Raw genomic sequence first — 21,174 nt, forward strand, 5'->3', positions numbered from 1 at the left:
GTGCGCAGCTCTCGTTTCCTCTGTGTAAGTGCCATGTGTTGAAACGGACGGTTCGGTTCACACGCCATAAGCCTATCAATCACATCACGGGTCACACGCAGACAGGACTGCAAAATGGAAACGCCGTCGCCAATTCTTTTGAACGGGTCGAGAGACGAAGATGTCACTATGCGAGACTCTCCAGCGGCTACTGTCGTTGAATCTCATCCAATTCCAGCTCCTATTGCGGAGACTGAACCGGCTCCGGGTTCGACACCACGGCCTTCATATACGCCTCAGTTCTCATCAGCTTCATGGGTCCTCAGTCGTATAAAAAATGAGCAGCAGCCGGCAAGGTCAAGTCTTCAGACTGTGCCAGAGACGGCTACGCAGGCAGAAGATGGAAGAAACAACGGTTCGAATGAACAGCATGGCTCTAGCGTACACGATACGCTAGCAATGCCTCTATCATCGGCTCATCAACCATTCTCCAGCGTGGCAGATATGCTCGCGGCAGGTTCTCGGCTCATTGGAATGAAGAGAAAGCGAGAGAAGGGCGATGACGGAGATGAAGGAGATGATTTCACTCAAAACACAATATCCCTTCCCCTACCTGCTCCAACGCCTGCGGTGATACCATCGACCACAGAAACACCGAGCGGTGCGCTATCAGACAGCGATGCAATGTGCTTCAGATGTGGTGAGGGATCATTGGGATCACAGAATCCACTCATTACTTGCGGCAGCTGTTCCAAGCCATGGCATCAAGGGTGTGTGCCATTGACAAACAAAGAGGAGGATTCACAACAAGGCTCAAGACTCACATGTCCTTCATGCTTGAGGATGACTGACAAAGATGCGATACATCGCACGGGCCGCCACCAAAGCGAAACAGAGAGAAGACGAGCAAAGAACTTGGCGGCTTTGCCAGAGGGTGTCGTCCCGGCCAAACCAGAGCTAGTTGGATTCTGGGCCGGACAAGCATCAGACGCAGCAGTGAGTTGAGATGCGAACTCCCTGATCAGAGGACAGAAGTGTGTACTAACCCGATACTGCAGTTGACGGAATACTTCTATGGGAAGAAGAAAACTGATCTCCTGAACGTTTTGTCATTCTGCGATCAGCTCAAGCCGCAGTTGCTGGTCGACATCATGGTCTCTGTCGCAAAGAAGCATCCCGAACTGCCCATTTTCGACTCTCCAAGCTGGAACTCCAAAGCCGTGAGCGCCATTTCGGTCAGGACAAAGCATTCGCATCAATCTCGGTCAACCACGCGGCTGCGACATGGGCACACCGTGCTAGAATCCAGAATCAAGCACAAACACAAGGTCTCGAAAAAGACGATCAAGGCGGCACCTATTCCCCAGGAGGAAGAATCACCGTCAATGGATTACCAAGATGCTCTTCCACCCTTGTGGCCCAAGGCTGGCGAGGGCCTTTACGCTAAGCTTTGTCCAGAGGATGAAGACCGGGCGTTTTTGTTGGATGAGAATGATGAAGAGGCGTTTAGTCATTTCGGGGTGGACAAGTTTGGCAAGCAGATTTCTATTCCTGTAAGTGTTTGACCAAGAGGAGTTTTCATGGGATACCGGGTGCTTTCGTGGGATAATCTTAGCAAAATGGGATAATATACTTCCAAGCGTCGTCACCACTCTGCCGGTGTGTTCATCGGGCATCAGTTGTCAAGTGTCAGACAGAAGAGGCAAGGTTGATCTACCCCTTTGATTCTAAGATCCAAACTAACTACACATTAAATTATCAAATGCTTCTAAAATCTAGAATAGGATGGCTTCACTCATCAGCTCCATCTTGACATTGATCCCATTCGTCCTTTTTTCGCTGCGTCAACCAACACCGCGCTCTTTCATGCAAACAGAAACCCATGATTCTCCAATCCCTTCTCCTAACTTCTCAACTCTCACTAAAACGCGATGTTTATGAATGGAACCCGCGATCCAACCCCTCCAACTCACAGCCTCTCCAGCTTCCCACTACTCCAAGCTTCAACGTTCCACAACACCCGTCCATTCACAACTCACAACTCCTCCAACTGATTCCCGCGACTTCACGATCTCCAACTCAACTCCTAGCCACAGCCCTCAATGCAAGCCATTTAGCAAGTGTACTTGTACTGAGAAATGAGAGGAGTGTTGAGGCTGAGGCTGGCGCACAGCAGGTCCTTGACAACAAGGTTGGTAACAACGTTGGAGGCGCTGACGCTAAGGATGACATCAGGCAGGATGGTGACACCGACGAAGCCGGCAAGACGGCCACCGAGAGAACCAGCGACGTCGACGTCGACGTCGACGTCAACATCGATGAAGTTGTGGCAGCCCTTGGTGCTGAAGGAGACGCAGTCGAACTGGCACTTGCCGAGGCCGAGCAGGCAGGCGGCGGCCTTGATGTGAGAGAAGACGCCGGTGGACAGAGAAGCCTCGACGTCGACGTCGAGAACCTCAAAACCAAAGACCTTGGTGTTGAAGATGACGAAGGCTTCAGCGAGGGTCTCGACGAAGAGGGAGGCGAGGCCGGCGGAGGTGCTGCGGAGGTCGGCGCTGATGGAGGAGGTGAGAGCGAGGTCGAGCTCAACGTCGAGGTCGATTCCAAGGCCGAGGGCGTTGATCTCAGCCTCGATCTCAACCTCGGCGCAGAAGGTGAAGGTCTCGAGGGAGACCTGGCACCAGGCGTGGGTGGCGTCGTACTTTGTGAACTTGGTCGGGGAGACGGCGCAGAAGGCGGCGAGCTCGACCTTGGCGCCGGAGGCGTCGCACTTGGGCAGGGGCCAGGCGCCGGAGAGGGCGTTGCCGGAGCACGTCTTCTTGGTGGTGTCGAAGCTCTGGCCGGGAGGGCAGGCGCAGGCCTTGGTCCAGGGGCTGTAGGACATGGGGGCGGGGCACTTGAAGCCGTGGGCGAGGTCGAGGGCGGCGTTCACGTCGACGGAGGCCTCGGCAATGATCTTTTCGCCGAGCTGGACGTTGACGTCGACGTCGAGGCCAGAGCCGGAGCCGGAGCCGGAGCCGGAGCCAGAGCCAGAGCCGGAGCCGTTACCGGGTCCTGAGTGGGTGGAGGGGTGGCCGGAGCCGGAGCTGGGGTCGGAGCCGGTGGCGCTGCTGGGGACGGCGTAGCTGGGGGCACCGCTAGGGACGCCGCTGGGGACAGTACCGGAGCTGGGGACGCCGCTGGGGACGCCGCTGGGGATGGCGCTGGGGACGGCACCGGAGCTGGGGATGGCGCTGTGGACGGCACCGGAGCTGCCGGAGCTGCTGCCAGAGCCAGGGGCGCCGCTGGGGAGGGCGTAGCTGGGGGCGCCGTTGGGGGCACCGCTAGGGACGGCACCGGAGCCGGGGACACCGCTGGGAGCGCCGCTGGGGATGGCGCTGTTCACGGCACCGGAGCCAGGGGCACCACTGGGGACGCCGCTGGGGACGGCGGCGGAGCTGGGGATGGCAGCGCCGGAGCCAGTGGGGACGCCGCTGGGGACGGCGGCGGAGCTGGGGATGGCAGCGCCGGAGCCGCTAGGCACAGCACCAGAGCCAGGGGCACCGCTGGGGACGCCGCTGGGGACACCGCTAGGCACAGCACCAGAGCCAGGGGCACCGCTGGGGACGCCGCTGGGGACACCGCTAGGCACAGCACCAGAGCCAGGGGCACCACTGGGGACGCCGCTGGGGACGGCGGCGGAGCTGGGGATGGCAGCGCCGGAGCCAGAGCCGGGAGCGCCGCTGGGGAGGGCGTAGCTAGGGGCGCCGTTGGGGACACCGCTAGGGGCAGCACCGGAGCTAGGGACACCGCTGGGGACAGCAACAGAGCTGGGGGCAGCACCGGAGCTAGGGACGCCGCTGGGGACAGCAACAGAGCTGGGGACAGCAGCAGAGCTGGGGATGGCCGCGCCGGAGCCGGAGCCGGGAGCGCCGCTGGGGAGGGCGTAGCTGGGAGCGCCGCTGGGGACGCCGCTGGGGACGCCGCTGGGGACGCCGCTGGGGACGGCAGCGGAGCTGGGGATGGCAGCGCCGGAGCTGGAAACGGCGCTGGGGACGGCGTAGGCGGGAGCGCCGTTGGGGACGCTGCCGGAGCTGCCGGAGCCGGTGCCGGAGGGGTGAGCGTTGCAGCTATCGGAGCCCGGGGCCGCGGCCATGGCGACCGTGGCCAGAGTGGCGACGGCGGTGAGGAAACGCATCTCGGACGGCGGTTGTTGTCAAGTTGAATAAAAGAGTGACTTGAGTTGGTTGAATGAGTGTGTTGTCTGAAAGGACTGACTGGAGGAGCAGAAAGATAAATCTTTCTTGGGGGATGGGGTCGGATCTTAGAGAGAGTTGGGAGGAGAGGGAGAGAAAAGGAATGTGGGTGGTGGAAGAGAAGGATAGGACGGGAATTGGGAGAAGATCAACGGTTGTTTATATACAGGTGAAGTTCACAATCTCTGCTCCCTTTCCCACTTTTCTTTTGCTTTCGTGGTTGTGACATGGTTCTCCGTGTATGTGGACGTGCTTGGTGAAACCCCTTATTTGCTGGGCGGAGGCGAATGGGTGGTGGGTGGGCTAGCAGGGAAGTGTGGGATTTGCTTCTTTCGCTTGGGAGACGTTCGCTTCGTCGGTGGTTTAGTATGGGGAGACTTGCTACTGGGCGAGGGTTACGAGAGCTTTGGACTTCGGAATACCGGCTACAGGGGAGAGGGAATACGTAGACCGCTATACTGTACAAGATGAACATGTATGTAGTCGGTGGTGGCCATGTGCTTCCTGGTGCCGAGATGGGGGACATTAAATTATCAAATGCTTCTNGGCTGAGTTGTGGTTTGGGGCAGGGCCACGGTGTATGGATGCATGGGATGGTCGTCATTTCGTCTATGCCGTTGGTTGGACATGACTCTTGGTTTAGGATGCCGTGTACAATAAACACAGGATGTACGGTTTACCAATCTGCGTATGAGTATAGATGGCAGTTCACAGTTTGCTCTCCTTTGGAGATACTATACTAAGATGAGGAAGGAGATGATAGCAAAGGAGCTTGTCATTGTTTCTATCACGATAATCAACAGACCGTGGCAAGTTGACCAAGTGCCGAGTCATCAAGGTGGGATTGCTCGACTCCCGGTGAAGCCCCCCTCGCTTCCCCCCTCTCTGGACGTATCCACAACGGTTCTTGTGCCGTTGAGAAGAAGAAGCAATCTCTTTCAAATACTGAAATGTGATAGACTGGGCATGCGTTTGCTTGGCATCTGTGACACTTTTGTTCTAGAACGCTACAAGTTGCACCGGGTACTCGGTAAATCCATGTCTCTCTTTGTTTTGATGAACAATATGCTTTGTTGAAGATTCGTAGGCGTGTGACGTGGTCCAAACTTTCAGACGGCAGAGACGTAGATAGACTCGAGCCTTGAGCCAATACTATCCCCCCACAGAGTCGTATTATATGTGGATTTGACTTGTGAAACAGCTGAGCATTCAGCCAAGTCCTATATCAGAAAGAATCGTCAACAGGCTGAAAACAGCAAGACGGAAGAAAAAGCAAAGAAGCACAAGACGACGGTGCTTGTTTCCAATGACAAGGATCCCATCTGCCGTGGGAACACCCCCCTGTCTAGGGCCATGCGCAGGGGCTCGGAAAATAGCTAGACACCCATGTCAAGATGGAGTCCCCGGAGCTAAACATGTTTCTTCAACGGCTTCCACAATGTCATCGAGATGCCGTTAAATTGTATGTATAACCCGTGTTGTTGGCATATTAATGCACAAGGACGCGCGTTCTTTGTACTCTTCGTGTACCGGACTCAATCTTTCATTGCCTCCGCAACGGGAATGACGGTCTTTTTTGGAAAGAAATGAGGCCTCTTGACCAAGCAGCCAAAAGAGCTCTCTCCACACAAAGACCCCAAGATCCTCCATGGTGTTACACCATATAGATGAGACCAATCTCAACCGACGATCTGAATCGCAGATCCAAACTCTTCTTCTATACCATCTCCAGAGCCATTTTTCAAAGAGGGAAAAGAAAAAAATGACGTGCACGGCGTCAGCACAGCATGTCCATCTCCCACGCGTGCATGCAGCTCGACTCCACTACTCGAACGTCCATCACGATCATCCCAAACTTCATCACCAGATCAACCACAGAAAATTGTCCATCACTTCCATACACAAAGTGCTATTAGGTCGTACATACAGTAATTGAATGGTAATGAAGCAATTATGTGCCCATCGCTAACCAAGATTTTGATCGACGGTTTCCCCCCTTCGCTTCCAACGGCGTCCATGCTATTATCCTTGTCCCCTTTTTTTTTCCCCTGCTTTCTTGAGGGCCCCGGTCAGATGCCGCGTTCACCGAACCGAAGTCGCTCTCGAGATTCCCGCATATCCCGATTTATAGGGGGCGGGGGTTAAAGAGAGGGAGAAATGACCTTTACTTGGTGGGAAGTAGACTGGAAGGAAATGTTAGGGAAGAGACGCGATATCGGTCCACACGTAGCTAGGTGAAGTTTGTATGGACTGTAGATGGAATGGTAACAGCAGCAAACAATGTGAAGCGGACCATTGCTGCAATGCCTTTATCGCTGAGCTCAAATTTAACAAAAAGTACCCAAAAGAGCAGTCATGCATTTACGCACACAGTTGCACTAGTAGCTACATGCCTCAGTTCATTTTATTCTCTGAATATCACTCTATATGTCAGGAATTATAGGGTAGATCCAGCTCATTCATCCCATGCCCGCGCAGAAAGGGTCAACGCATCTCGGCTCAGACTTGCCTTTAACGACGTCACTGCTACCGGCTCTTATAGAATGGGACAAGCAAGACACCCGGGAACAAAAGGGTTAGCTGCGAGCAGCAAACGCGCAGTCGTTCCACTCGATGCCGCCTGTGGCCGTGATAGCTCGGAAGTATCTGTTTTCGTCATCACCACCGAGACCGCCTTCTCCAGCATCATGAGCACCCTCCTTCGCGTTGGTGTACAGCCGCGCACTCTAACATGCCTCAGGGAAGAAGAAGGGTGGTGCCCTTGACCTTGCCGCTTTCCATCTTGGCAGTCCGCGCTCCGAATTGAATCTGGGGGAAAAGATTAGCCAAGGGCCTGGGATGCTCGTTGAGCCCGTCACTTACCGCTCGCTTCTTCTCCGTCGCCACAGAGCGCATGCCCAGGCTCTCCGCCAACAGACGCAGCACCCTCTTCTCAGGCTCCAAGTCACACCCGTTTCCCTGGTTGTCGAAATCGCACTTCTCCCACGCCGGCAGCTCAATTGCCCACTTGACCAGACTCTCGTCCAGATAGGGAAACCTCACCTCTCTGCTCCAGTGAGCCATGACTCTGTCGTCTCGTCCCAGGTTTCTCTTGCCCAGCCGGCCAACGTCCAGTTTGAGCTCATCTATGAGTCCCGGATATCCGCTGCGCGTAAAAGCGGTGGCGTGCCGGACATAGCCGCCAAACAACTCGTCCGCGCCGAGCCCCGACAGCAATACGCGAGCTGTTGTGCTATACGGCTCAGCCGCCCCCAATCCTGGGGCCAGCTGTCCCAGCCCCTGACCTCTTGCTGCAAAGTACAAAGCACAAGCAATGGAGAGGTCCATTTCAGTGTTGTGAGGGTAAATGAGGTCTATCACCTCTGCTCGATGAGCGCACGTCTCCTCATAGGGGACGTTTACCTGGGCAAGTCGCATTAATACGAGCTTCTCTACCGCTTCGTGTGGCGGAGTGCTTACAGTAACAAATCGCCACCGTCTGTTTGGACAGACGGTTGACAGCTCCGCAAACGACTTTCTCCCAGTCATCCTGTCAGGACACAGCTCGAACAGCTCATCAGTGGACAGCTTTGCGTTCTGTGCAGCAATCCGGGGATTCTCAAACGCCACATTGATCAGATCAATGGCTTGCTCGGGGGGGATCATGTCACTGGCCATCCGGGCTAGAACAGTGCAATCCAGCCCTCCCGAGAACAGGACGGCCACGCGCGCGTCTGATGTTCCCGCTTTTGGAGGTCTCGGAACATTGAGGACCCTGAGCTGAAGAGACTCCGTCAGATGTTGCCGCAGCTGCTCTACTGAGGGTGACTGGCTGGTCAATGGAGCTGTCGTGGCAGTAGAGGCAGGTATAGAGGCGTTAAAGATGCCAATACTCGATACCTAATGGTGACAAGATGAGTAGCACGGATGTCGGTTGGCATGTCTTTACTTGCTACTAGCCTGTGAGAGCGCCCCAAAGCAACTTACCAGGTCTTCGTCCTGGTCCCAGTCATGGCGGACCGGCACCAGCTCCGTCGGCGAGTCTGTTGCATCCAGCTGAATGGTATAGCAACCGTCAGCTTCGACCTCGGCCCATCCCTCGGCCGGGGCCTCTGCGATGCTGGAGAGCAGGAACTCGTCTCCCCGTTTCACAAGCAGTGACCGTCGCCCGAGGCGATCCCGTCCATAGTACAGCCGCTTTGCTCTCCTGTCAAGGAAGATGAATGCAAAAGGTCCGTCGATGGATCGCAGAGCATCAAGGACACTATCCTCGCTGCCTGGATCGCGACTCGCTGCCGCAGCCAGCAGCGACAAGACGGCCTCGCCGTCGTTCCCCTCGACGGGCTTGCCGCCGAGCTTCCACGCCTCGCCGTTCCAGCATAGCACAGATCCGGATTCCGCGTCCACCAGCGGCTGCTGCGCCAGATGGTCGCCGCGCAGAGACAGAACCGTCGAGGTCAGGGCCACGCGGAGAGAGCCATCGTCTGGGGAGAGCTGCGCCTCTACCGTCCCAAGATGGTCCGGGCCGCGGTTCCGAAGCCTTCGCTCCAGGCCTGAAGATAGCCTGTGAGGATGGCCATTTGCTGTGACGGCGCCATGGATGCCGCACATTGTCGGGCGCGTGAGGCGGTTGGTTGGCGTTGGCAAGGATCAAAGGCGAGCAAGTTTTGCGATGAATCCCAACAGAGGCGCTAAAGGACGGGTTGGGTGCATGCGCCACGACACAGCCACACCTTTGATACTACAGGTACCTGATCATTGACTTGACTTGATCCTTTAGAAGCTTCAACTCTTTCTCCTCAACGACTTCATTGTCCATTGACAGGCGCTGCTCTTACATGCTAGGACAGAGGTATGCGACAGTGCTCGAATAAAGTTGTGTACATGGTCTCTCACATTTACAGCTTAGAAGGAGTTGCTTTTCTTTCCAGGTATTTCCTCGCCTGGTTCACAGAGTCAGCTTCACGATGACACAGACGATGGGACATTCAGACATACCTCGCCAACGGCATCGTACTCGACATTCCACTTCCAAAACTCGAGACTGCCAAATTCTGCATTCCTGTCCGGCACAACACTGTCCAGCAGGCTGTCTGCGTGCGATCTGCCAATGGCAAGCTCCGTCTTGCCCGACAGATGCTTCGTGTTCCACCGCGAAAACTCCTTGATTCGCTCCGCCCTGGGCTTGCAAACGGCCCGCCAGATGCTCACAACCTGCGCAACAGTCGATCCCGGAAGGCTGGAGAAGAGAAACTGCAGCACGCCAATGTCCTCGATGATGGTCGAGTAGCCCTGCGCCGCGTTTGGGTGCATCGCGTGAGCGGCGTCGCCCAGCAGCACGATCCTGCCGGCCTGGCTGGACCAGCGTGGAAGGTTGGGCACCTCGGCGATTCGCCAGCGGTCGCACGTCTTTGCTATGCTGAGAGCCTTGACCATGTCGCTGCAAGAGCCCGAGAAGAAGCGCCGCACGTATTCGATGTCGCCGTTTTCGTCCCACAGGCTCTTCTGGTCTGTCTCGCCCTCAATGGCAAACAGCAGCCCGACGCGCTTGAAGCGAGAGCTGTATCGCGTCACGACGAAGCCGCCGTCGCCCTTCCAGATCGTGATGTTTGAGTTCTCCGTCAGCTTCATCGAGCTCGGGTCGTCGGTCAGCTTGGACGCCGCCATGTCGAAGCTGTAGAACGTTGTGTTGTCGATATTGGGGTCCCATTGCTCGGGGGAGCCCGCGTCTGACAGCACGGACCGCCGAGTCTGCGACTTGATGCCATCTGCCGCCAGGACCACGTCGGCTACAATCTGTTCTCCGCTCTCGAGTGTTATCGTCGCATTTGCTGCGTCGTCGGAAACGCGCGCCACGTTTGTGGTGAATCGAATCCGAGCTCCGGCCTGGGATGCCTGGTGATGGAGTAGCTTGATCATGGCCCTCCGCGTGGTCCCCCAGTCGGCATGTTCAGGGGAGTCGACAATCGTGGTCCGGATCTCTCCGGTCTTGAGCTCGCGGTAGGTGACGGACGGAGATCGGTCGCAGATTTGCTCGAGGCCTTTCTGGAGACCCCAGCTCTGGATGACTTTGCTCGCGCTCGGCCTGATGCTGATGCCGCCTCCCGTGGGATTCAGACTCGGGCTTCGTTCGAGGACCTGTACGTCATGGCCGGCTCTTGCAAAGGCGAAAGCAGCGGTGAGGCCGCCCAGACCAGCGCCAATGATGATGATTTTCATGGTGATGAACCTTCAGTGTGAGGACTTGTTGGGGGACGAAGCGGCTTCTCGAGCCTCGGATACGATCGAAAACCGGGAGTGGCAGCAGTGTCCGTATCGGGAAGGCCGGTATTCCTTGCAGATCGTTTTCATGAGACAAATCAGGTATGAAGAACTGCGATTTCAATGTCCTTGCCGCATCGCGCCTCGTTCTCTGTGTTACTTATACTCGGGTTTGAGTGCTCGGATAGACGATTTCCAGCATGGCGGGTTCCTCGGTTCTCCTCGCTGCTACGTCGTGTTCATACAATCTCCGTCCGTTGCAGATGAGAAACGCCTCTCGGACTTTGGACAGCACATGTTGGAAGTATTGAAGCTTATTATGTGGTTTCAACTTTGAGTTTACAGCGGAGCCAACGCTGGTTCGACCGGCTGTCTCTATATAAGAGAATCTGGCCTCTTGCACTCCGTCAGCCACGACTACAGCAACGCCCACACAAGGCTTGTCGATGGCTTCTTGTACCGGCGATGTGACGGGCGGGGCTTCAGGCCGAGGCAGTAAGCCATGAAGATGACAGGGGATACCTAAACAGTACTTGGTAAGACGAGGATGAGCAAACTCGGGTTGTCTTTGATAAGCTGTCCACGGGTAGCATCTGAGTTGACAACCCCGACAAGGTTCCAATCGAAGACGAGCAGTTGGAGAAACTCCTGTCTGGAGCAAGTTCCCGGGCCCGAGGCTATTAAGCTTACAAGCTTATGCCAGTTCAACATGGAAAGGCTTCGTTAGCGGCGACAAAAGCACCAACCAACAGCGTCGAAGATCTCACGTCAGCCGCTGCAGCGACTTCAAGTCGAGCCTAGAGCAACATCTAGCCCGAGTTCGAGCAATGCTAATGGGGTCGTGTGTTGGTTGAAGCTTCTAGCTGCGATGGTTATTTCTGACCACCGGTGACTAAGTCCCTGTTAAACCCGTTGGGGACGCATCATGGCAGTGCTGTCAAGTCGCAAACGGCATGGTCTGGCTCCAACAAGGCTGCGGCGCTGGTGCGTTCCGTCCTATTTTTGGGCTTGGATAAACCAGGCCTAACAATAGTCAGCCCACGATGTTGACCTAACGGGGCTTGTTGTTGTGCGAGACTGCAAATAAACTAGAAATGGCTGGGCTCTGAAGACATGGCGAGGATGCTTGGGTATAAAGAAGAACGCGGCTCCTGCTCGGCTGAAGATCTTGGTCCCTTTGAGCCGTACACCTTTAGCACTGATAACAACGTGATAACTTCACCATATCACCCTTCCTTACTCTCACCTCACCACTCAAACCGTATACCCATCTCCGTAGCTTCGCCAAATCCCCCTCTCCAAGATGCAGTCCTCCCTCCTCGCCGCCACCCTCTTCTCCCTCCTCACCCTCGGCCTCGCCGCCGAATGCCACCCCAAGGTCGAGCCCATCCCGAGCTTCTCCATCGCCGACGGGCGGAACCTGCAGAACGACATCCACGGAAACCAGTTCAATCCGCCGCTCGAGTTCCCCTTCACGATTGAGCCCGCGCACACGGCCTCGTTCAGCGTGGGCAGCGCGATTGCGTGCCTGGAGAATGGGTATTCGTTTGAGAGCACGAGGATTGGGCAGACGGATTTGGCGAATGCGATTCAGAATGTTATGGACGAGTGCGATAATGGGGATGGGACTACCAAGGGGTATGTTTTACACTCTCAATCTTGGTATTTGCTTGTGTTGATGATGATACTGATGAGGTTGTGTCTGCAGTGGCAAGGTTGAGGTTATTGGCGATACTGGACTTCCGCTTGAGATTCTGATTCAGGATCGCTCGCTCGGCTGCGATTACTAGAACGCGAGAGATACGATTCACGTCACGATGATTATACCCTTTTCTTTTGTTTCTTTTGGGATCATAAGCGATAAGCGGCTATTGTAGCATGGGCGCAGGGGGTTATATAGATGAACTAGACGCTCTCATAAACTCGGTTCTCCTTATTTTCGAATTATACAATGCGACGTTCAGAGTTCAATGGGCTATAAACTGATCATTCGACTCCTTTGCCTTTCTTCGTTTCTGTTTCAGGTACCTTTTTTTTATCATATTCCTGGCGCCGCTTGTTCGTTGCCCGTATTCTCTTGTGAACAGATCCCCAGTGTGCAGACTCCAGCATCAAGTCCAGAAGCCTCCCAGAGAACGGGTTTAGGATTGCTCATCTCTGTGAGGTTCGACATCCACCAGTTGCTCACCAGCACAACTCGTAGAGCCTACCCTGTAAAGCGTCACCTTTTCCCAGGTAACAGGATAATAACACTTGCCAAAAGGCCATCAAGCCTAAACAACATTTGGCTCGGTTTGCATGCTTGAGTAGTCAGATGATTTTCATTCTATTTAGCTTTCAGCTTTTCTGCTCATCGCCTCTGCCGTCGCTTTTGCATGCATTATCCCTTTCTGCTTGTGCAGCCTCTCACAGCCAACCTTGGTCGTAGGTGGCTCAGGCGTTGTCAACATAACAGCATACGAAAAGCCAATGATTCGTCCCAGAGTCGCAAATATGCGTTAGAGTGAACCAAAATCATGCAACTGACCATCCACCCTGCCGGCACGAGTATTGAGTGGTGGAGACGAAGCCACTTACATGTGCATTCACACAACAGTTGGAGCACACGTAACGGTTTCCAGACTGATAAATGGGACACCCTCGGCCAGGCTTCTTTTCATATCCCCCTCTTTCTTCCCTCTATCCTTCTCCTCTTCAAACGGAATCATGAGAAGTCTCTCCTCCTACTGCAATACCAATCACCGACATTTTGACCACCTCAACCTGGGTTGCTGCCATTATACCGACTCTGTCATGCAGCCTGCCATGGATTCCAACCCCAACACTATGCCTCCTTTGACAATGGCATTAGCACCACAATATGGGAATCGTGGTACCTGGTCCTCTCAACTCCGTACGGCCTATGTCATGCCACCCAAATCCTTCACAGAAACCGACGATGATCTGGAGATTGATCTAGAGCAAGGCGAGGCTGATTCACCCAACGAGTCTGGTGTAACTGAGAAGCTCAGGATTACTGGTCTACGAGCAATGGACAGGCTGGTCCAGGACTTGTTGGCCTCCCAAAAGAGCCTCGAAGACGAAAAGCGAAAGGCAGAGGACAAAGATGCCGAGATTGCCCGACTCAAGGAAGAAGTGGCCCAACTCCAGCAGAGGGATTGCCAGGACTGCAAAGAAGTGGAGGAATTACGGCGGCTACTGGCGTTCTATAAGGCGAATGGGGAGCAGGTGTCGAGAGAGTTCAGGGATCTGCAGGCCACCAACAGAAGCCTCCAGACCCAACTGCAGGCCACCGAGACGGCTCTCGAGGAGCAGATGTCGCTGTTGTCTGGGCTGGGCGGAAGTGCATGAGGAGATGACGTGGCGATGTCGAGACAAGATAATGTATGCTGGAATACCTGGGTATAGAGGAGCAACACTGGGTCGATGGGGTTAAGTCTGTCAACTTTTTGAGAAAGTAGCGTATCGACTTCGTGTGTGCGGGTGTTCAAGGGCAGCCAATCTGATCACTTGTGATTGTTGGAGCACTTGCTTTACTGAAACGTTGTTGGCTGAGGCAATGCAACTTGCAAGATACTGCAGTGGTTGGCTGTTGATATGCGGCCGCATTGAGGGCCTCCCGCAGCACGTCTCGAGGTTGCATAATTCCAGCGCCAGACTTCAATGGCCGTTCTCATGCAAGTGGGAGAGCAATCCTCGAGGCTTGACTGGCTGCAAAGACTGGGCCCCTGTGGGAGGCCAACAAGGGCGGATACTCGAGCGCTTAGGTGCATATAAGGGAAGCACTTGTCCATGTAGGCGTGCTTTACTACTACATGCACCCTGAAGCACGTCACGAGACATACACCTCCCTCACCAGGATTGCTTTCTTTATTCTCATCTTGCCGGAGACGACAATAACATCAATCCCGCTGGCCCGAACGCAGCCCCCCAGNCCTTCCCCCCTTTCTTTTTTTTTTGATGGTCAACAGGACAATCATGCCGGATAAAGTCCTTATCCAAACACTTGTGAGGGAGTGCGGCTGCACTCGTAAGAGAGCAATTGATTTACTCAAGGTAAGACTATTCGAATTTTCAGGAGTTGTTCCCGGATTCAGCTGACCTTACTGTAGCAACACGATAACGACGTGGAGAAGGCTAAAGAGCATCACTGCCTCGTCGAGTTCTACACTCGAGGCTCGCAGGACGGGGCTGCATCATCAGATGATTCCACTTCACCGTCTACGCCTGTTCTAGTCGAGCTTGGCCATGACGATCCCTCACTCAAGACTCCAGGGTCACCATCCACTCTTCCCCTGTCCCGTAGAGCATCGTTCGATATGGGGTTTGAGAGTGACGCTCAGGGATCTACTCCGGGATTCAAAGAGAGCAGCCACCCCATCGAATGGGATTCTACTCTACCTCGTCTTCCTTTGTTGGGAAAACTCACGGAAGACGACTTCAGTCCCGACAGCCTTGCCTCAGCCATCCAGCATGGTGCTACGGTCCATCGTCTGCGAGAATATCTGAGCACCTATGACTCGGCGCTCCTCAAGCACGACATAAGCGCCAACGTCATGGGATTCCCCCTCATCTTCTACGCCGTTGAGTCAAATGACGAGAGCATGGTGAGGCTCTTGATCGAGTTTGGAGCGAATGCGAGTGCTGTATATGAGGCCTCGCAAGTACCACTGCTGGCTTTCGCAATCATGTGTGGGGAGACACTTCAGCTTGACACGACAAACATGGTCAGCGTCCTTCTCAGCAAAGGGGCTTCGCCTTATGCTATTCCTCTGGATTTATTCGTCCCATATCTGATGGACATGAAGGAGAGAAGAGACCAGAAGGGGAAAAGGCCAGTTGAGGAGCCTGCAGAGGCCGCGGAAGCTGCCTGGTGCTCAGAGGCTACCAGGGAGAGACTCGTAAAGAACATCAATCTCACCCAGAGATACTTTCTCGATAAGTCTACAAAGCTGAAGCGGCCATCAAACAGAAGGCGCCAGGTGGCCCGGATCGAGAATTGCGAAGGCCTGTTGGACATTCCGTATTTCCTGGTCGGCCAAGGTGTCGCCACAGAGCTTCTTGCCCAGAGACTGCTCACACATCTCATGACGGATACCAAGCAGCCACTGGTGTTATGCTTTGCCGGCCCCAGCGGTCACGGCAAGACAGAACTGGCGCGACAGCTTGGCCATTTGCTGACGCTGGACCTGGAAGTGGTTGATTGCACCACCTTTACTCACGAGATAGAGCTGTTCGGCCCACGACGTCCTTACCATGGGTACGAGAAGGGCTCAGCGGTCAACAACTTCCTTGTGCAGCACGCTGGAAGAAAGTGTATAGTCTTTCTGGATGAGTTTGAGAAGACGACCAAGGAAATCCACCAGACGCTGTTGCTCCCATTTGACAACGGTAATGCCAACTCACTGTGCCTTGGTTGGTGAAGCAAAGCGGCTAACCTGGTGAAATAGGCGAATATCGAGACAGACGCACTGGCGACAGGATCAACTGCTCTGATACTATATGGATCATGGCTACGAATGCGCTTGATGAGACTATTCTGGACTTTTGCGAGCACAACGGCGCTGTAGTCGGTGAAGACGTGGACGAGAGGGTTCGACTTGTCAGGAAGCTCAGTCAGCAGCTACGAGAAGCATTTCTTCAACAATTTGGCGCATGTCTTTCCTTGCTCATGCCCGATCAACCGGTAATCTGGATCACAGATGGCTAACTTTTGACAATGATATACAGGCCCCTGTGACAGGACGAATCTCGGACTTCATCCCCTTCCTGCCATTCTCCAATGGGGAACAAGCCGTCATCACGCACAAGTGCTTGCTGGAGTTGGCTCACAATCTACGCCAGCCTGTCAATCTTACAAAGGGCCACGAGAGGCTCATTGGGGACATCCGGCTGCAACTTCGCAAAGATGGTTCCGTATGCTCGATCCTGGCGAAGAAGCACTACCACAGCAGGCTGGGAGCGCGGAGTCTCAAGACGGGCGCAGAAACGGTGAAGAGGATTGTTCTTGATGCGTATCTTGACGATGACGAGGAGATTGAGGAGAAGCAGGATCCGAGGGATGCTGTCATTGACGTGGACGGGACTGATATTGTTGGCAAGATTCTCCCCTTGGCCAAGGCATGATGGGAGTAGTGGTTGTATGACGGTATCACGATAGAGGCCAAGTGATTCATCTTCGCTTGAGGCGCCTGAACAGAAACACTTTTCTATTCTCTTTTGTCCATGTCATGTCACATTTTTGACACGACAGCGCTTCAGTCTAGGCACGCCAAAGCACCGATGGAAGCAACATTGAGCCTCCGAGCTTGAAGAACAAGGCAGCAAAATGTGCGTACGCGGCTTGGGTGTGATAGAGAAGCTTCTGCCGCCTGCCTGCATCGGGTGGCCTACAGGACGGCCGTCAAAATCGGAGCAATGCATCATTAGTCTTTGGACACTCGTCATCACCCGTCCTAGAGAAGCACAAGGCGTCCTCGGGATTCGTTGTGCTTCAGCAGTACATGTAGGCATGGCACTTGATTTGCATGCAACACACAGTTTCCCTCGGGCCACGTATTGCAGTTCGCGTGCAGCTTGGGCAGGCGGGGAATGCAACTGCGGGAGGCCTACCGGCTGCACTCTCATCCATGTGATCCCGGCGGTCGTTGAGCTCGTGTTGTTCAATGGCTTCCATCCGACATAAATCCCACTGCTATCCCGCTCCTAATCCAGAGGCCAAGACGTCGCCAGGCTGCCGAAAGCGGGTTTCCGGCCATGGATGCTCAAGTTATTCCAGCTCTGCGAAGAGCTGCTGAAATCGGAACCTTCTATGATGCAAAGACAGATCGCTTCCTCAGGGCTTCGGCTTTTCCTCAAGGCTTACCGGATAGTCATGTGTCGACAGAGCCAACCTCTCATACGGGAATCACCGTCTCCAGATGCGCTTCATATGGAGATGTCTTCAAAGACCTCCATATAGACGACACGACTGCGGTCAACATTCTCTCCGGGACTCTTGATCTCCAAGGAGCTGCCGTCTTCCTCAGAGATCTTGAAGCTGGTGGGACGGTGCGTGCTGCTGTCATTCATCGACTCTCTACCGTGCGGCAGAGACTCGTCGACTTGGGCAACACCTTCAGGTCGAGTGGCGACTTGGCCGCTCTGCGAACCCAAGACTGCACGCACGTCGTCATCGGCATCAGATGGGGCCTGCAGACGATTGTGGCCGCCGGTTGTTCCACGCCAAGCAAAGCAGGCTCTCCTGCAGCTGAAGAGGCGACCTTATATAGGGATCTCGAGGTTTTGACATCTTCCATTGAGTCGGCCTCCCTTACGTCGCAGACAAGCTCTCCTAGGCTGAGCCCTCAAATGGAGCTCTGCGATGAGTTTGCCATCTACAGCGATGCTTTTGAACAGGAAGGCCTACGGGTGCAAAGCGTATCGGAAATACGCGACTTCATCCGGATTGTACCGGACCATATTCGACAAGCCAACAGCGGCAAGGGAATGCCAGTCGAATATGCCTTGATGCCTGTCACAACACTTGGATTCATCGTGCCTCTGCCACAAGAGTTTCAGTACAATTTGACGCCCGTTAGACCCGACTACCTCGCCAATTTCATCCAGGCCTTTGACGATATTGAAGCTTCCGCAGCCAAGCTCCGAAAATATCATACCTACTTGGCTGGCCACATAATGCACGTTGCCGGAGACCACGTCGACGAAGTTCTGGCTACAATCAAGCATCTGGAGGAAGGCAAGCACTGGCTCACCGACCAACTCTTCCACTGCTTGTTGGACGTGCGGCAGGGCAAGCAGGATCACTCGGTTCTCCATGACATATATCGTCATGTGGCCCTCACGGATCCCACACCAAAGCAGCTCTCGGCCCTTGTCGGACAGGAGACCGAGAAGCTGGAGTTCGTTGCGAGTGTCGTCTCTCAGGGGGCAAAGTACATGGGCTACAATGGTCTTTCTCTCGAAATGGTCCAAAAGGCCCACAAAGACGTTCACTTTTACGTATTTCATTTTGATTCCGCCTCCATGAGAAGCGATCACGATTGGAATGACAACCTGGCCTTGTTGCTTGAGCTAGTTGGGCAGCGAGATGAGGGCATGCCCGTCTTCATCATGGACCACGACGCGATAGGCTCGAACGCCCATCCCGGCATATCACGGATTTCGCAATACAAGGGCAACGAAGAATGCAGAGCCGATATGTTGGACTACCGCCAGTTTCTCTCAATGAAATGCTTTGCTCGGTGTTCCGATGGGGCCCTCGATACGACCAAGTGTCAGCGACCCGTCAAGAGACGCTTTGTCAAGATCCCCTGCCCGAGCCCAGGATGCGATTCCGACCAATCCCATGAATGGACTTGTCCACGATGCTTCGCAACGATTGAGTATGGGTTCAGCGACGATTACTTTTACTGCGAGTGTGGCCGTGGGCTCTTCAGCAGCTACGAGTTCAAGTGCAATAACGCAAAGCACAGCTCTGACTTTGTGGCTTTTGACGTGGACCAGCTGCGAAAACTCTTGGGCAAGTTGGACCAGGCAAATTATATCAATATCCTCATTCTTGGAGAGACTGGCGTGGGCAAGTCGACTTTCATCAACGCCTTTGTCAACTACCTGTCTTATTCTACGCTGGACGAGGCCAAGGATGTTGAGTCGCTCGCTTCTGTCATTCCTTGCTCGTTCTCTCTCCAGACCATGAACAGGGACAACCCCGAACTGGGCATTCAGGAGTTCAATGTCAAGGTCGGAGGACGTGATGACGAAGTTGATGGCTCTACCGGAAACTCGGCAACTCAAAGGTCGGCCGTGTATCCCGTCACGATCGGAGCAAAGACGTATCGTTTGATCGATACCCCAGGCATCGGAGACACCAGAGGCTTGTCTTACGATAAGGAGAACATGGCCGATATTCTCAAAACCATCAGCTCCTATGACAACCTGCATGGCATTCTGGTCCTTGTCAAGTCGAACAACGCACGCCTAACCGTCACGTTCCGATTCTGTGTCAAGGAGCTCCTCACGCATCTACACCGGAGTGCCACCAAGAACATGGCTTTTGGATTTACAAACACTCGCATCTCCAACTATGCCCCGGGCGATACGTTCAAGCCGTTGAAGGCTCTGCTTGATGGGCAGTCGGACATTCCCATCACTCTCTCGACGGCCACAACGTATTGTTTTGACTCGGAGAGCTTCCGCTATCTCGCTGCTTACAAGCAGGGCATATCCATGGACAACGAAGACGAATTCCGTCGAAGCTGGGATCATTCGAGCAAGGAGGCCCATCGACTCCTCAACTACTTTGCCTCAACTCAGCCACACCCCGTCACCAGCACGCTGAGCTTGAACGGGGCACGGAAGCTGATCCTCGAGCTGACAAAGCCCATGGCCAGCATTTCAGACTCCATCAAGAAGAACATTAGGCTTTGCGAAGACAAGAAGCTCGAGCTGACCGACACACGGCTCACGGCGGACAAGCTCCGCAAGAGGCTGCATCTGGAGAGAATCCAGTTCAAAGCCATCAAGCTGGACAGGCCTCGTACGGTTTGCAAAAACCCCGATTGCTGTGACTTCAAAGACAGCGGCCTCGATGATGGAGTCGTTGTCACGATATACAAGACGCACTGCCACGCTCAGTGTTATCTTAACAATGTTACACAAGACGTTGTCGCTGATCCTGGCCTCATCCGTTGCGCAGCTTTCTGTGGTAGCGATACGTGTCAAGTCTGCCAACACAAATGGCAAGAGCATCTACACGTCCTCTACGAACTCTGTGAGACCAAAGTTCAGGTCGTAGACAAGGAGATAGAGAGGCAACTCAGGGCCAATGCAGACGACGTAACCCTGCGCCAGCTAGCAATTACTAGACTTGACCGGGACATTGGCGAGTTCAACAATGAGTTAGATGAGATTCGTCGTGCGTCTGCCCGATTCTGTTTGTTTTTGAGGGAAAACGCCATCACCATCATCAACGATGCCACTTTGGACTACCTTGATATGCTCATCCAGGACGAACAAGGCGTCATTGAGGCCGGGAGACAGCGAGGATTTCCAGTTGCCTCCAACAAGAGGCGTCTCCAGGCTCTGAAGGACGATAGGCAGATTCATCTTGAGCTCGTCGAAACCTTCAAGCAGAACATGGCTCACCCTACATGTCCCGAGGACATGCTGCTCGATGAGCGAGGAGTCGACGCCCTCGTCAAGAAACTATACGAGTTGAAGCACTTTGGCGCCAACCTGGAGCACATCAAGTATGTCATTGACTCTTCCATCGAGGAGACCTACCGTGAACGGCCCTATCGCGTGCGAACGGGCGGCTCTCGCAAGCAAGCCGCAAGTAGCCGGACTTCACGCCATATGAGCCGAGGAAGAACATCGAAGAGTCTGAGTGAAGGGTTTTCTCATCAGCCATATGCTTCGGGAACTCGAGACAATGCGGTGAAGATAGGAGAAGATGGGTATCAGCCACATTCTTATGCGGACGCTGCAAGGTCGATTGCTGATCGACTCAAGTCGGTTTGGCAGAGGAACATTGCACGAGGACGGATGAATTAGCAGTGGCACGAACTTGCCTCAGCTGGCTCTAGCATTGATGAACTATGTAGTCGCAATGAGATTGTATCCCTGAATCAGGATAAAAACGCCACAAAGCTTTCATCCATGACGCAAGATATATCACAGTGGTTCCTTGGCCTCCTGCAACAACTTCGAACAACGCAGG

At 54.3% G+C, this 21,174-nt stretch overlaps 7 protein-coding genes across 7 annotated transcripts; 5 read left to right on the top strand and 2 right to left on the bottom strand.

The window, feature by feature from the left end:
* Positions 1-114: 114 nt before the first annotated feature.
* Positions 115-1,544, top strand: CCMA1212_009621 (uncharacterized protein; the record flags this gene model as incomplete). Its single annotated transcript, XM_073706696.1, has 2 exons — positions 115-975; positions 1,038-1,544. 2 exons carry the CDS (start codon positions 115-117, stop codon positions 1,542-1,544), a joined length of 1,368 nt encoding a protein of 455 aa, XP_073554785.1.
* Positions 1,545-2,092: 548 nt separating this feature from the next.
* CCMA1212_009622 (uncharacterized protein) lies at positions 2,093-4,156 on the bottom strand (the record flags this gene model as incomplete). The annotated part of the gene is made up of 1 exon (XM_073706697.1): positions 2,093-4,156. The coding sequence occupies one exon, from the start codon at positions 4,154-4,156 to the stop codon at positions 2,093-2,095; it is 2,064 nt and encodes a 687-aa protein (XP_073554784.1).
* Positions 4,157-6,790: 2,634 nt separating this feature from the next.
* On the bottom strand, positions 6,791-10,412 carry CCMA1212_009623 (uncharacterized protein; the record flags this gene model as incomplete). The annotated part of the gene is made up of 5 exons (XM_073706698.1): positions 6,791-6,940; positions 7,077-8,093; positions 8,181-8,757; positions 8,945-9,021; positions 9,192-10,412. The coding sequence occupies 5 exons, from the start codon at positions 10,410-10,412 to the stop codon at positions 6,791-6,793; spliced, it is 3,042 nt and encodes a 1,013-aa protein (XP_073554783.1).
* Positions 10,413-11,757: 1,345 nt separating this feature from the next.
* CCMA1212_009624 (uncharacterized protein) lies at positions 11,758-12,244 on the top strand (the record flags this gene model as incomplete). The annotated part of the gene is made up of 2 exons (XM_073706699.1): positions 11,758-12,092; positions 12,163-12,244. 2 exons carry the CDS (start codon positions 11,758-11,760, stop codon positions 12,242-12,244), a joined length of 417 nt encoding a protein of 138 aa, XP_073554782.1.
* A 1,015-nt stretch (positions 12,245-13,259) lies between these two features.
* CCMA1212_009625 (uncharacterized protein) lies at positions 13,260-13,805 on the top strand (the record flags this gene model as incomplete). The annotated part of the gene is made up of 1 exon (XM_073706700.1): positions 13,260-13,805. One exon carries the CDS (start codon positions 13,260-13,262, stop codon positions 13,803-13,805), a length of 546 nt encoding a protein of 181 aa, XP_073554781.1.
* Positions 13,806-14,129: 324 nt separating this feature from the next.
* On the top strand, positions 14,130-16,580 carry CCMA1212_009626 (Chaperone protein ClpB; the record flags this gene model as incomplete). The annotated part of the gene is made up of 4 exons (XM_073706701.1): positions 14,130-14,135; positions 14,567-15,845; positions 15,905-16,140; positions 16,185-16,580. The coding sequence occupies 4 exons, from the start codon at positions 14,130-14,132 to the stop codon at positions 16,578-16,580; spliced, it is 1,917 nt and encodes a 638-aa protein (XP_073554656.1).
* A 630-nt stretch (positions 16,581-17,210) lies between these two features.
* Positions 17,211-21,008, top strand: CCMA1212_009627 (uncharacterized protein; the record flags this gene model as incomplete). Its single annotated transcript, XM_073706702.1, has 1 exon — positions 17,211-21,008. One exon carries the CDS (start codon positions 17,211-17,213, stop codon positions 21,006-21,008), a length of 3,798 nt encoding a protein of 1,265 aa, XP_073554655.1.
* Positions 21,009-21,174: the final 166 nt, after the last annotated feature.

The sequence above is a fragment of the Trichoderma ghanense genome, assembly GCF_004382785.1.
Source record: "Trichoderma ghanense strain CCMA-1212 chromosome Unknown scaffold_18, whole genome shotgun sequence".
Lineage (NCBI taxonomy): Eukaryota > Fungi > Ascomycota > Sordariomycetes > Hypocreales > Hypocreaceae > Trichoderma > Trichoderma ghanense.